This window comes from Falco punctatus (genome assembly GCF_963210335.1).
Source record: "Falco punctatus genome assembly, chromosome: Z".
NCBI lineage: Eukaryota > Metazoa > Chordata > Aves > Falconiformes > Falconidae > Falco > Falco punctatus.
In genome coordinates, this window is record NC_137586.1 from 14,128,863 (window position 1) to 14,145,184 (window position 16,322).

General features: G+C 36.4%; 1 protein-coding gene across 7 annotated transcripts in view; it reads left to right on the top strand.

The window, feature by feature from the left end:
- The window catches only part of NIPBL (NIPBL cohesin loading factor), a 152,786-nt gene that overhangs the window by 47,505 nt on the left and 88,959 nt on the right, over window positions 1-16,322 (top strand). For all 7 annotated transcript variants that reach the window (XM_080372099.1, XM_080372098.1, XM_080372097.1 and 4 more), the window contains 6 exons: window positions 1,726-1,869; window positions 4,640-4,805; window positions 5,972-6,102; window positions 12,885-12,984; window positions 14,572-14,723; window positions 15,761-15,921. In XM_080372099.1, coding sequence (XP_080228225.1) covers window positions 1,806-1,869; window positions 4,640-4,805; window positions 5,972-6,102; window positions 12,885-12,984; window positions 14,572-14,723; window positions 15,761-15,921 — 774 coding nt within the window. In that variant the 5' untranslated portion in view covers window positions 1,726-1,805. The remainder of the gene's footprint in view (window positions 1-1,725; window positions 1,870-4,639; window positions 4,806-5,971; window positions 6,103-12,884; window positions 12,985-14,571; window positions 14,724-15,760; window positions 15,922-16,322) is intronic.

Genomic DNA, 16,322 nt, shown 5'->3' on the forward strand with positions numbered 1-16,322 from the left:
ACTTAAAATCTAAAAGTGTTAGCTCCTTTGTGTTTGCTGTTGCAGGCTGAGTTGTGGGAAAAGTTAGGTTGCCTTCCCCACCCCACCCCCCCCCGCCTTTTTTTTTTTTTTCCCTATTTTAAAGAACTGCTTATTTATGGAACTAAGGAACCACTGAAATTCTGTGTATGTTGGTATTTGTTTGGGAAAAAAAACAACACCTTGAGTATGGCATAATACGTGAAAATGCTCTGGGTTTTTGAAGGCTGTTTTCTCCCTGAATTAAAAAAAAAAAAAAAACACAGAGAATATCTATCCGTAGCAGTTTCCTTAACTAGATTTCTGTACCTGTAATGTACTATATTTTTAATAAACAAAGGTAATTTAGTGGTGAGAATGAGACTGTGGCAGGTGCAGCAGAGGAAGTCAACTCATTGTCAGTTCTGTTTAACCTCAGTGTTGGTATTTTTTTCAAAGAATTCAGTTGTGTGTAGACAAGGAAACTTTGAAAAGTTAACTTCAGTGGTTCATAGAAACATTGAACAGGAACGACAACATTCAGTTTCCTTGTCTTGCTTGGAATCTATGCTTATTTGTTAGCAGTGGTGTCTTACATATTGCCATTGCTGTGGCACAAGAAGGAATGGGATAAAAATGACTAAGGAAGTGACAGTGATGTTTTGGGTTGTATGTATTGTATGTGTAATTTTCAAAAATATTGGCCTGTAAAGTAAGCGTAAGCAAATCATTATTTCAGTATCTTCAGTAGGTAACATAAATGCTTACGGAAGAAGTCTTTTTACTATTTCCTAAACTGTTAACATAAGTGCCTGTCTGTAATAAGTAACTGCATATATACAAAATTCCTTTAATTTATTTTGTCTTCAGAAAACACCATGTTCTATTTTTGTCGTTTCATTAGTATAACAGTGGATTCTAATGTGTGATCTTTGTAAATTTTTGTTGGTTTAGAACTGAAGTTGAATTTTTTCTTCTTTTTAGCAGTGTGGACTTTGTTACAGTTGGTATCTGTGTAGTTAGTGAAAACTGAGTGAAGAAATTACTTTTTCAGTAGTTGAATATAAACTGTGGTGTTTTACAGGAAGTGAATGAGCTAGGTCAGTGATGGCTAGGGTTTTTTTTCTTCTTCTTCTGTGGAGGGAGTGACATGGTTTCTGGTAGTAGTTTGATCAGACCGTGTTTAATATTAAAGAGATATTTTTCAGATCTGTTTTGAAATAGCTACTACTTATAAAATATACTAAGATTTTTTATTTGTTACTTTGCTTACTCCTGGACTTTTGCATCTGTAAATTACTCACTTTGGTTTTGCTAGCTGCTGTTTGTATGAAAAGTACCACCTCCTGCAAAACTGAGGAGAAAATACAGTAGCTAATTACTTAAACTGGTTATACTTTAAGTCCTACCCACTGCAGTATGAACTAACAGAAGTTTTGTTACCAGTTTTTGTTGTTACTGTGTAAACTGGGGAAATTTTCTTTTGATTGCCTTATCTTGCATCTTTTTTTGGTGAAGGGCTTTGTGTCTGAGATCAGAAGCTTGTGTTTTGATTGCGTAATGCCATTTGATATTTAAAACCTACATGTTCTATCCACTCTTGACAAAATTTACTTAGTATGCAGCTAAGGGTATGATCTCTGTTCCATTTATGTTGCTGAACTTAAAATTCTAAAAAAGTAAACAGAATTTTCATTTTTGTTTTTGTTTTGGTTTGGTTTTTTTTAGTGCTTGGGAAATGGGAAGTAATGATAGCTGGCACCTGATCTGAAATATCTGTGTAGGCACTACTATCCCAGAACTTCAGGATGAATGGGGATATGCCTCATGTTCCCATCACTACTCTTGCAGGGATTGCTAGTCTTACAGACCGTAAGTACTCTTCTTTTTCCTTCTCTTTGGTATGCTGTTTTCTACACATTGATGATTACCTGAATTTGAAAAATACTAGAAATAGTTTTATGTTGGAGGTTCTTAGAGATAAATCTGTTTAAAATCAGATTTGGCATTAAAAGTGTTAATTTTGTCATTGAATTTTGAAAGTCTTCAAATGACACATGCTAATTTAAACATGAAATGAAATGTAGGTTAAAAAAGCCTTAATGAAACATGAACCAAAATGTAGGAACTCATTGTTTTAGAATATAATTCGGTAGTATATCTGGCTACCCCACAAACAAAGAAAAACATAAACGATAAAATACTTCTCTAAAACATACATCTCATCATCCTCACTGAAAAAAGAGGGGGAGAGAGAGGATTAGACTAATGCTCACCTAACTGAAGAGAGTTGTGGAATATGCTGAATATACTGGAAACCTGGTTCCTTAATTTTGTACAAGGTACAAATAAGTTGCTCTATTTAATAAATGCAAGGAATGGCTGCTAGAATGGGAACAAGCAGCTGAACCTATGAGTGTTTTCTTGGCTGTTCAGCCTATAACAGGGGCAGACGAGGTGTGTGTACAGTCTTTAAATATGACAGGAAGACAAAGTACGAGGAGAGGAAAAGAACTATTTTAATTAAAAGCTGATACTGGCACATAACCAAATGGTTATATATAATGTGACCAAAAATAAAATTCTAGTGAACACTAAGAGATTTAGTATTACTATAATGAGATCCTAGAACAACCATTGCAATGAGAGCAGTTGGATAAAGATGCATCTTGCTTATGAAGTGTAAGAAAGAGTTTATAGCTCTGTTGTTAGTCTGAGGATAATTGGACTCAGTGACCCAGGTGCTTCTTCTGAGCTCTTGTTTTTATTATTACACTGTTGAAATTTGGAGACTTTCCAAGAGACACTGAAATTATATAGCCAGCAATTGAATTTAATTGCTTACAGTAAAGAAAGCAGATGTATTGGAGGAAAAAAATCCACCTCTTCATGTCATTCTGATCTTCTGAAATACCAAATTGGAAGAAGCTACTTATGCATTTAGATGTGTATATGCATATCTTTATATATGTCTAATAATGGACCATCAGGATGAAAGTAACAAGTTTCTGGACTATGGGCATGTTTTCCTCATTAAGTATTTGCAGGTAAGGTTCTGAAGAAAGCAAAAAACCTAAACTGTTAGAAGTCACTGGCTAGACTTCTGGTGCAAGTTACTTGAAATGCTGAACTGCCTTTGATGGGATTAGCCTTTGTGTTAGGTGCATTTGCTTCTTTTTCTGTCATGTTTGAGTAGTTTGTGGAAACTCAGGGGCAGCTGAAAGAGAAAGGCTTGAACTGCTTTAGCTTATTTTTCTGTGGGTCAAAGAAAGGAACTGGAATGGACAAGACCTGTCGTGGTAAAAACATGAGGACACAATGCCTGGAGGCAGTAGAATAGGCTAGTTAACTAGCTGGATTTATACTTTTAATAAACATATTTTGCTGATCATGCTAACTTTTCAAGTTTCTGGTGCATTCAGTGTAATCAGATGCAAATAATGAAAGCTAGCTGTTTTAATTATTACACAGTTATATTTCAATTGCTATTAATTTCTAAATACAGTAATGATATACACTATATAGAGGGAAAATACTGGCACACACACACACACCCTTTTTTTTAAGTAAATAATTTTAAAATAAAAAAAGAGTGCATGTCACTTAACGTTGTTTTTTTCCTGAAGTTATTTCTAATGGTTCAGCTAAAACCTTTATCTCAGAGCTGTAATCGGCCTGGGAACTTGAAGTTTAGACTCGCCATGTTTTCATGGACCCAGGAAAGTGAATTTTCGATGTAGCTAGCTTTTTGGCCTTTTCTGGTCTACTTTCCTCTTGTCTGTGTAGCTCTGCCAATCATCTGGTCAAAGCTTCTTACATGGTACAGTTCCGTGTTATGTCTGTAGACCTAAGAATGTCCTCTGAAACTACAGAGTGCTCATTTATATTCTGATTGAAATGCTGCGATGAGTGTGTTTCTTACATCTTTTTACTAAGATTTGTGAAAAGCTGTATTGACTGAATTGACATTTTAGTGATCATACCAACCAATGATACTAGCCTTTTATTGAGAAGATGACTTACGTAGAAATAAACACAACAAAATAAGAATAAACTGAGGATTTAATTTATGGCTTAAATTGGTTGTTTGGTTTTTTGGTGGGTTTCTTTTTGGGTAGGTTTTTTTCATCTACCCTGGCCATACAAAGTGAGAACACTAATTAAATACGAAGAGCAGAGTAGAAAACTTGAAGTATATGCTCAATGCACTTACAGTACTGCAGGCAACTACAAGGCAACTAAAAACACTTACAGTACTGCAGGCAACTAAAAAAAAATTACATTTCCTTTCTTTATCAACACTTTTGGCTCCATGAGAAAGCTGCCATAACATAATAAATAACTTAATATTCTGGAATAATTAAAATACATTTTCATTCTTAATACTTGCCTTAGCACTGTTAAACTTGTAAAATAATAGTATAACTTGTGGGCTTGACTGCTTTATTTTAAAACAGAATCCAGCTTGTGTGTGTGTGTGACCGTTCATGATTAAAAAAAAAATCCAGAAATCCTCCCTATATTTTAAATGTAGTAATCAAGTTTTCTTTCTTAATCACATGAGGGAGTAAGAAGTTGTAACTACTTGTATGCTTGTGTTTTGTGAGAAGATTGTGAACTTCCTTCTGTGTTCTGATAACAGTTTTGAACCAGCTGCCTCTTCCATCACCTCTACCTGCTACAACAACAAAAAGCCTGCTTTTCAATGGACGGATAGCTGAAGAGGTGAACTGCCTTCTGGCTTGCAGGGATGAAAATCTGGTTTCACAGCTCGTCCACAGTCTCAATCAGGTGTCAACAGATCACATGTATGTATTTTGAACTTCAGCTATATCAGATCAGCGTCCTTATCCCTTGAAATCAAAATTAACTGGATTGAGAAGGATGTTTGTGAGAATCTGGAAATTAGAACATGAAGGCTTTTTATTAAGCTTGCTTAGTAGATGACTGATAAGCAAGAGTGAAATGTCTTAGGCAGGTTGTTAATAATTGTCTGGCAACACTTACGCATAACTGGGGGGTGGTGTTTTATGGATCTGCTTATTCTGTTTTTGCTAGTTGGCAGTGCATATTTCATGGTTTCAACTGTGCAAAACTCATTTGTGTCCACTTTGGTTAGTAATGTGCATAGACAAATTATATACACAGTATTATAGAAAAAAATTTTTTTTGAGACACCCTGGTAAGACCCATGTCATTTCTGATTAAGTATTGAACTTAAATACTTTAAGAACTGAACCAGCAAGTATGCTAATGTATTCTCTTTTTCTTAATTCTTTTCTTCTTCTTCTTTTTTTTTTAAATTTTTCCCTCGTGTCCTTTGAATTGTCTTATGTTGACAACCCTGTCTCTTTCCTACATTGTCCAAATTAATAGTTTTGATCAAATGGAAGGTAGCTTTTAGAAGTCCTCAAAGCAAACAATAAGTGAAAACGTGGATGCATACACAATATCTGTTAAATTTTCTTTGTGGTTCACAAGGAAACCTGTGTTGTCAAAGATGCCAGTTTCTCTTTATAAAATAAAAGATGCCCAAAACATTGGGCTGCAACCTGAATGTTATACATTCATGCATGTTATTTTCACTCCTACAGTAATGCTTCCTTGTTGTTATGCCAGAATGTTCTTTTGTGGAGAAGATCATAATACAAAAGTTGGCATAAGAAACTTATTATGATAGTCTGAAACTGACAGCCATGTATATATATAAGAGCTTACTAAGAGAAAATAATTTTGAAGACTGGTAAGAATACCTCTATTGCCATTCTTTAGAGAAGAGAGGGGGAAAAAAATACAGAGGCAGGGAACAGTGCTTTGCAGACTTGTTTTTTTCTGTATTTTAACAGCAAATTGTCTTCTTTCATTTTGATTTTGTTTTTTTGATTTTGGTTTTATTTTTTTTTTACTTGACTCATAGTTTCTTATAATTTGAAAATGCATTTGCCTCTTTATTTGCTTACTTCCACAATTCCAGAGAGTTGAAAGATAACCTTGGCAGTGATGATCCAGAGGGAGATATACCAGTCTTGCTGCAGGCTATCCTGGCAAGGAATCCTAATGTTTTCAGGGAGAAAAGCATGCAAAACAGATACGGGGTACAAAGCGGTAAGGATTTTTGATCATTCATTGATTGCATTTTATGTTGTTGTTTTAAGTTTAAGGGACTGTTACTAACTACAAATATATATGGAGCACAACTTTGATATTTATACCTTTACTTTATATTTGATAGTGATACAAAGCTGTGTATCTTGACATCTTCAGAGAGTGATTGTATTAGAATAAGCATGAAAATAAACTCTACCAGGTATTTTTGTAAAAAATGTTTCATTTCACTACGAGGTTTAATCTCTAGGATGAGTGATTTGACTTAATTTAAAAATAATTTTATTTGAATTTTTTTATGGGTAGGTTTATATATTTGTCTTAAGAAATAATTGAAGTTGGAAAAACTTGCCTTGATTTTACTGAAGATCTGTATGATTATAGGGTGTTACTGCAGTGGTAGTTCGTAATAGTTCCCGGGTAAGTAACAAGGCTGAATGAACCATACTTAACAGCTCCTCCCTGTCATTCCTTGTCTCAGCTATTTGTGATGCCCTACAGATTTTACTGTTTTGGTAGTTAATTCTCTTCTGAGTTATAGTGACATATTCTGCAGGATAGTGAAGATGAAGGAGAGAGACCAAGAAAAGGATTAATTGAACAGATTCGAGTTTTTTTAGGTCTGGAGACTTTAACCTGATGTATGTTCTTTAAACACTAAGCTATGAAACAAGCAGGAGAATTTCCAGAGTTTCCACAGTGTGAGGATAAAGCTTTGCTAGCACTGTAGAGATATAGATAGAAGTGTTACTGGACTCCATAGGGGATAGGAAGTGTACAGTGGTTTTGGAGGGTAAAAATAATAAAATTATAGGTTCATTCACCTAGGCTAGTGGGTAAAAAGGCATACAGTGTTTGAAAAGAACTTGCTAAGGACAAAACATGTAATGTTCCTTGAAAGAAGACAGAAGTTTCCTGGAATGAAAATGTGAAAGGCAGTGCTACATATTTGTAAATTCATTGATACTTACATCCTGAAATTTAAGTTCTGAAAACAGCCTTCAGATCCAGTGTTTAGTGGTAGCTGCGGCACATTGTGATTTTTCCAGCTATGGGAAAAGTTGTGGCTGTCCTGCTGGTTTGCAGAGTGGTCCCACAAAGAACATACGCATGAATTATGAGTTTTCCACCATTTTGTAGAGTAAAATAATTTTTTGCCAATGCAAAATAAAGGCATTGTTTTTGAAATTATCTGTTCCAGCAGAGGCTTTTGAAAGAAAGAAGACAAAGCTAGTTAAATTCTTCATAATTTTGACTAATTCTGTGCTTCACAGAGACAAAACACTTTTGCAGCTTTATTCAGTAGGTTAAGAGTAATCTTCAATGAAATAAAAGCACCTCAGTCTTTAAATGTGCTTTGGCTTATGCTTGAAGGAAGGTATTAGTACAGAATAAAAAATAATTCAACGTGAAACTTAAAAGAATAGTTGATGTTATTTTAGTAAAGTTAACAAAGTGGTTTTAGAAAACCGAAAGAGGTAAGACTTTAAACCCCCCTTGAATATTTAATTTTATTTTACATAATTCTGAATACTTGTACGAGTACAAGTATTACAGTGTAAGTGTGAAATCTGAAAACTGGAAAGAAAGGGGGAAGAGAGGAAAAGCATAACTGTACGTGAAATATTTTCAGAGGAAAAAGGCCCTGGAATGAATGTTTTGAAAAGCTAGATGAAGTATGACTTTATTTTCAATGGAAAAAGGCCACTCTCCTATCTGGATATAGGTGGATCTTTAAGCTAGATGTTGGCAAATTTTGGTAACCTTATTAGATGTTACTATGTCCCATTCAGATCTCCAAGGCCAAAGGAGGCTGTACTGATGTGTTGGGGCAGCAAAAGTTGGGGTTTCTTCTGCTTGCTGAACAGATACTGTAGTCTCTGCAGAGTCATGGTTTGTAAAACAATTGGGGGTTTGGTAGAGATGTAAGACATTTTGCCAGTTGGAAGAATGAAATTTAGGCTCTTTTCTAGTATTTCAAATTAATCTCTTCTGCTTTCCTTACTGTCTTCCTTCTGGATATTGTCTTTCCACCTTCAGTTAAGTCTAGCATGCAGTGAAGTCAGCAGTGGGTACTGTGTTTATAATAGAAAGAACAAAGGCAGCAGGAGGACCCCCTGTCTGTTTACTCAGCCTGAGTTGGGTCTGTGTACCATGATCCCTTGACTGCCAGTTCCAGCATTAGTTATGTGTAAAGTGAACTCAAATTAATTTCTCTTAGACTTTATTTCTGATGAAGAACAGGAACTTCACCTGGCTAAAGAATTACCTTAAACACAGAATAAATTTCTGGGTTCAGTACAGTTTGTCAGGAAATAAACACATCTTCAGAAAGTGAAATACTGTTTTGAAATCTTGTGAATATAAGGTGAAGCACGAGCAGAATTCTGCACTGATGTTTTTTCCCAAGTTCATATTGATCTGTAGGTCAAAAGCAAGTTTAGAGCAAGAATTGTTTTTAGTTATGATGAACAAACGGTGCAAGAAGAATGTATTATGTGGACACTTTTCACTTTGTGTCCTGAACAGGCACCTCCACCCCCAGCATATTCCGTTTCAGGTAACATAGCAGCAGTGTTCAAACTCCTATATCCTATCTTTTGATAACAATTCCACTGTTGAAACAGTCTTCATACAAATTAGTTGTTTGTTTGTTTTAGTTAGCATTTTAGTTAACTTTTGGACTGTTTTCTATTACCAGATTGTCTGAACAGACGGAGTCACATCACTGTGCAGAATAAGGCCTAACTTTGTACAAGGGCAAAATGTTTATTTTAGACCTTTTTCATCAGGTAACATAGGTAGTTCTGGGTGCCATCTTGGAAGTACATCTGTCTTGCATGTTACAGTGTATGAGTGGATTTCTTCATAATTATTAAATTCAAATTAACATGTTACTTAGTTTAGTTTTTATAATTTTTTCTCTTTTCCCTGTCAACACTTTGGCTTTGTCTTTCAGGAGATATGTGTTGGAAGAACAGCTAAAATAGTATATTGCGATAGGTTAGTATTCATAGCATTGCTTAGGGGTCAGAAAGGATGCACTTCAAGCTACTTACCAGAACTTCTGAATTTTGGGGGATTGAAATCTTATGCATCTTTCCATACACATCAGTTACCTGGATAATTTTTTTCATTTATACAAGAATTCAAGTGCACATGTGCCTGTAGAAGGGAAAACTTTGGCAGGCATACACTTTCAACAAGATTGTGTATTTAACAGAAAAATCATCTACTGTTGAGCAGTCTTAGCTAAAGCACACATGATGCTGTAATATATTTGAATTGTAAAGAGAGTTGTTCTGTGACCTTGAGCTGCGTTTTTATGCAGTGCATTCTTTGGCATTCAGTAGGAGTGCTAAAATGGATTTATGTGTATCACTTTTTTTCATACAAAAAAGTTATACTGAAGAAATAGGAGTATGTGTTAAAGAAACTCATTCTTGTAATTTTACTAGGATGATGTTTTCTTAAACCTCAGTGTTACCCACTGTCATGGTTTAACCCCGGCCAGCAACCAAGCACCACGCAGCCACTCACTCACTCCCCCTCACCCAGAGGGATGGGGAGGAGAATAGGAAAGGAGTGTAAAACTCAAGGGTTGAGACGAAAACAATTTAATGGGTAAAGCAAAAGCTGCACACAAAAGCAAAGCAAAACATGGAATTAATTCGCTACTTCCCATGGGCAGACAGGTGTTCAGCCGCCTCCAGGAAAGCAGGGCTCCATCACGTGTAACGGACTCGGGAAGACAAACGCCATAACGCCAAATGTCCCCCTCTTCCTTCTTCTTCCCCCAGTTTATATACTCAGCATGACATCCTATGGCATGGAATATCCCTTTGGCTAGTTTGGGTCACGGCTGTGTCCCCTCCCAATTTCTTCTTGTCCTTCCAGCCTTCTTGCTGACAGGGCCCAAGAAACCGAAAAGTCCTTGACTGAGTGTAAACATCACCCAGCAACAACCGAAATCATCAATGTCCTGTCAACATTGTTCTCACATCAGAGCCAAAACACAGCACTGTACTAGCTACTACGAAGAAAACTAGCTTTATCCCAGCTGAAACCAGGACATTATCCACCCCTTATTCCATATCATTTACGTCATGCCACACTGTCCAATACAACTTCATTAACCACCATCACCCTTCCCATCCTTTGATATAATACACAGATATCATTTCCCTAGTCTATGGACCACCCCTGTTAAAATGTCTGTAACATGTCAACAAAATGTCCATTGAGTTCATTTAGTCCATGAACATGATCTCTTACGGTGGTCACTCAGGAGAAGAGAGGTTGTGTGTTGAATGGGGTTATCGGCACCAAAGCCAGCTCGGGTTTGGTCACTGCTGCACTTGCACTGCTTCTTGTAAGGCTTGTCCTCCAGTGGTCTGGGTGGTTGCTGCCATAGTCATTCCTGTACATGAAATTCAGATCACAGGTTACAACAATTTAAAGGTATAGCCATTACACCAATATTCAAAATTAAGGTTTCATTTAAAATAAATTCAAAATATTTGAGGTACAGAAATGCAAAGTAGAGCCATAAATCTGCTGCTTAGTGGTATGATAACATTAAAAAAGTGTACAAGGAGATATCTTAGTGCTAAAGGCCACAGACTAATTTCAGCTCCTTTTTAGATTAAATCTTTGGAGCTTATTTTCACTTCTTTCTTATTACATCATTATCAGGTATACTTATCTGTCTGTAAACTTTGGATACACTTTGTTGTAATTTCTTAGGTTTTGTTTTGCTTTTGTTGGTGTATTTTTCTTTTTTTCTTTGAAGTCACCTAGATTGTCTCCCATTTCTGCCCCTCCTTCAACAGAGATACAGAAGTAACAGTAGTCCATTGCAGAATAAGTTTTAGGATTTTTTCAAATGGCATTAAAAATGGATTCATATGTATATTTTCTGTTGTTCTTTTAAACCCAAAACTCCCACATCTTGGTTCAAAATGTGTTAGAAATTTAGGGAGGAGAAAATAAATAGATACATTCTTAAAATGTTTTAAAAGTGCAGTCTGTCCTTTAAGCATAAAGCGAAACCTCATCTGTATGGTTCACGCTCATAAGGGCACGTTTTGTCAGCTTTCGTTATGTGCATGTTAAGGGTTAGTAGTTTGGCTAAAATACGGTACCTGTTGTGTTGAGAGTGGCAGTGACAGTGAGAGGTGAGGGGGCAGTGGGCAGGCTGGCTGCTGCCTCCAGCACAAAACCCCTGGAGTTTCCTCCTCGCTTGCCTCTGTGCAAGGCAGTCAGTGTCCATTTAAACAAATTTTGCTGGAGTTGGAGTCCCTTTCTGTTGGGAAAATTCAGTGTCCTCTGTATTGAAGTGTAGAGGTCTCAGATTATTATTAATTTTTTTTCAGCACAACATGTGACTTTCACTCCTGCTCTGGGCTAGTTTTCTTGTACTTGGAATGCAGCACTTCACACCTACCATGAGGTAGTAACTGCTGCATTCCTGCGGGATTATCACATCTCTGCAGGGGAGAGGGGAAGAGAAAAGAGGGTGACACAGAGGATTTCTGAAACTACTTCTGCTTGTGTGTATATTGCAGTAATTGAAATCGGTGATAGCAATTGAAGGATTGACAGCTCGCCAGCAGTCTGGACTGGGGACTTCTGTCAGCCTTCTGTCATAACCTTTGGCTTAAAATACTTTTACTGGTGACGTACTTTTACCCACAACTGTGGATCACTTGCTGTGGGCTTGCCAAGTAGCGGTGTGCACATGAATTCTGACACTCTTAGCTGCGAGATGTTAAATTTTGTCATTAAAATAACTTAAAATTCATTGATTTTTTTTTTTTAATTTTTATTTCTGCATCACTTCAACTTCCAGTGTCATGCTGTTGTTACAGAATTCTTTATACCTGTGTCAAAGAGAGGAAGAAAAAAATGTCTTTAAACTCTCCCTAACAATGGTATGAATTAGAATAGACTAGAATATCCCATTTGAAAGGAACCTACAATGATCACCCCATCCAACTGCCTGACCACTTCAGGGCTGACCAGAAGTTCAAGCAAATTATTAAGGGCATTGTCCACATGCCTCAAACTAGTTTCAAAGACCTTTGTGTACTTGTGACTTGCCAGCGAGCATAACTCCTGAATGCCCAATGCATGACTATGGGGATCTGCAGGCTGTGGGGAGCCTACAGTTGGGATATTGGTTCTGCTTTGCAACTGAAGTATTTCAGCACCTTCTTTGATAACAGTCCTTGTAAGCATAGTGGAGGTGGAATAGAAAGCTTTTTTCCCTGGGTGGAAAGGAACCACTAAGGCATTATGGGACCAGTAAGAATATCTTGCAGCGCTCAGCCTGAGATGATTGCTTGCTGTACTTGCTGTAAAACTGGGAGGTATGTTTTCTGTGTTCTTCTGATATGTGAAATTTCCAAATCTTTTACTTACCAGCACAGCGAGTACTGTACACACCAGCCTGGGGTGTAGAATGTATGTCCTGTTATAAAATGTTTCTATTTCCTCGTAGGTTTTGGCTTAGGAAGCTCTAAGGAGCAAAGGAAGGAACTGCTGTTAATATTTATAACTGAATTAACACTGCTTTAGGGAACACTTCTTATGTCGTGGTGTAAAATGGACATCTTACATGGAATAGATAAATTCTAATGTTTTTCTGACCGTTGTGGGTAGATGATATTAATGTCTGTAAAGTTTATAATGTCTTTGTATATAACAATTATGAAATGAGAGACTTCATTGATGAAAAGGGAAATGTGTGTAAAGTAATGCTGCTATCTTCTTTTCAATAGGGATGATGATGTCACAGTTTAATATTTCTCAGAATTCCATGCGTGGTAGTCCTGCATCTTCCAATTATCAACAAACCACTATCTCACACAGCCCTTCCAGGTAATGCTGTCTTTTAAGTGGGTGGGAGGGGCAGTGAACTGCAAATGCTTCCTACAGTGACAGTCAGTTCTTGTTGGAAGTATGTGAGTGGAAGGTGATGAGTGCCAAGACAAATTTCGCATTTGTCTGACAGCAGGGTGAGTTTCTTCAGCTGGCCAGGAAACGTCTGTCTGTCAGTGAATTAATCGTTGTATTCCAAGGATTGCTCACAATTCTCCACTCTCTCTCCCTCCCATAATTCTGGCAAACTATCTTTCCTGAATAAGAAGTCCTCCTGCTTCCTGCCACCCCTTCAACTGTTTCTGCCTGTGGCAGAGGATGAGACTGGTGGCGGGAGAGTAGGAGAAAACAGGCTGATGTGTCCCAGCAAGTATGTAACAATGTGGCAGGAAAGTGGGAAAGAAGGCTTGTACAAGGATGGGGTACTGCTGTAACAGTTACACAAAAGGCCACTCAGAGGAACATAGGCCCAGTAGTTTGACCAGTCTTGCAGCAGTATCCTCATCAACTTTCTGGTTCTTTATTTTAAACTTTTGAGCATTAGCAAGTAGCATGCACCTATAATCCAGGCCTTTATTAATATAGTAAAGTACTCTGGACTCAAGGAAGGAGTTCTGCATCTAGTTTCAGCCCAGTTACTGGGCTTTAAGAGATTTCATCTTCAGTTATTAGATCTCGGTATCATTGTTTTGGCAAATGAAATACTCTGTATCTGCACAAAAAACAGTCCACCTTTTTACTTTTATGTCTAAAAGGGATATTGAAGAACATTTTTTGAGTTGTGAATATTACAAAGTCTTCTTGAAATCCTTGCAAAATCCTTGTGTTAAATACTTTGCTATTTCTTTCTGTGGAAGCTTACCTTCATAGAGTTGCTATCTAGAACTGAGGGTTGCAAAAGCATACAGTTTTCTTTCTGAAGTATTTATCTGGGTTTATTTTGAAAAGCTCATATAAGAATGTAAGTTATAATGTGCATGTATTATTGTCACAAGCATATGCTATTTTTATGGCTTCCTACCTGTAGGATCAATCTACGATAAAAGTCAGTGAAATTGTAAGTTGTATTCAGTGGACTTTGGGTCAAGTCCTACCTAATTGCCTGTAACATTCCTGTGTCTTGGCAGCATAGTTCTGTTAGATGAAGTTCTTTGAAATCTTACTGGAAAAATCATGTTCAGAGTAGATGGCTTCTTGTTAATCCTAGTGACCTAGTTGTTAATTAAAACTTAGCTGTCACTTTCACTCAGACTTCTAAGGATTAACTTTTAGAAATTGCAGGCCTAATTTTAGTCCATATTTGTGTCATTGCATCCTTTCCGTAGGTGGAGGTCTTTTGAATGTTTTTATTCTGTTCTTTACTTTTACTAATGCAGTACCTAAGCTGTGACTCTCAAGTAATAATTGAAGTCGGGAAGGTATTGATAACTTAAAATCCTGCTTTGAGGGAGATTCGTGATTGTGTTGGAATTTTGTGTCTTAAAGAAGTTGTAGTGTTCTGAATGTATAATATTCCAAAAGAAATCATAAATGTATCTGAATTTGCTTTTCTAAATTTTAAAAACTTCTTTTGAATTTTATTTTTAGCCGGTTTGTGCCACCACAGACAAGCTCTGGGAACAGATTTTTGGCACAACAGAACAGTCCAGTGCCTAGTCCATATGCTCCTCAAAGCCCTGCAGGATACATGCCATATTCACATCCTCCAAGTTATACACCGCATCCTCAGATGCAGCAAGGTAGGTCTTTGTTTGTTTTATTCTCCTATCTCATATCAGCTTTACCTTCGTGTGTATGTTTCATGGCTTTCTAATTTTTCGGAAGGAGTCACATGCTTAATGCAAATCTTTGAGTTGGCAGATATGCTTAAGCTTTGCTTTCTTGACTGTACAGAGTTGTATTATGTACAGTATGTATTATGTATTATGTAAGGGAAGAAGAAAAGAAAACACATGCTTGTGTTGTATTGCTCCCCTATGTACACCCATTTTGCATAGCTGTCATATATACTTGACAACAGAAAAAAACTAAAACAAACCAAAGACTGACTTGTTAGCTATGGCCAAAATGTATCTGTACTAGCAAAAAACCTTGGTTTTGCCAATATAATTTGAGTTTTGCTGTCAGCTTATTTAGCCTTACCAAACCTTTGTAATGTGGACTACATTAATTCTAAGTTAGCTAGAATTATGCTAAAGTTACGCAGTATCTAGCAAAGTTGGCCTTCAGAATGAATAGATTTCTTTGTTCTTCCTTTTTCTAAAACCAATCTTGAACAACATGAACACCGTTAAAAGTATCTAGATATTTTTTTTCTTGGTAAGTAGAATTCTCATTGGATTCTTTTAAATCATTTGTTCTTAAAGTTTAACATTGTGATATACACAGCTGTTCTGTATGTAATGCTCTGTGTCTTGTGAATACCTTGGAAGTTGCTGAATGTAGTGAATACAAATTATATAGAGGAAAACAAAATTTTCTGTAACCAGTACAAATATGATATTGACAAATTAGGATAGATGTGGAGAAAAACTTGGCTGATCTGTACATGGAATTTAGTTTTTAAATCCTCTTGAAAATTAAAATCTGAAATACCTGATTTTATTCAAGGTATTTGTGGCAAAACAATTGAATCAAAAAGTTGGATTCTTTTCCAGATTCTAGACCTCTTGCAACCAGCTCATATCCACTGTTATGGTGTTTTCTCTGGAACTTCTTAAGAGTTAACGAACGTGTGAATATATCAGTATAGTTATTTATATTTTTTGTGTTTCAGCTTCAGTATCCAGTCCCATTGTCACAGCTGGGATGCGGAATCTCCATGAAAATAAAGTATCAAGTCAGTTGTCTGGAAATTCAGCTAATCATCATGCTGATAATTCTAGACATGGCTCAAATGAAGACTACCTACAGATGGTGCACAGACTAAGTAGTGATGTATGTTATCTAAATCAGTTTATTATGATGAAGCAAATATTTACTATGATAAAACAAGTATGTGTTTAGCTGCCTTAGAAGTCAGATCTTTTACTATGTTGTTGGTGTATAAAACCAATGAAAATATACTTCAATTTCAGATGTGTACACTCAACCATACAAGTTTAATATGTGCGTATTAGTTTTTCCTAGATCTCTTTTTCCTTTGGAACAGTTTGAAATGTTCATTCTGATGAAATTAGAAAAAGTAAAAAATCTTCACATAATCTCATATTTGAGTTTATTTTAAAGAAATGGTAGAGTGTCTCTGCAATTACTGTAGCAGTATGGTGATGCAAGCAATACTAGATTCTAAGTAGTTGTATTGACCACTTGCCCGAGAAAGAAAAATTAACTGTTAG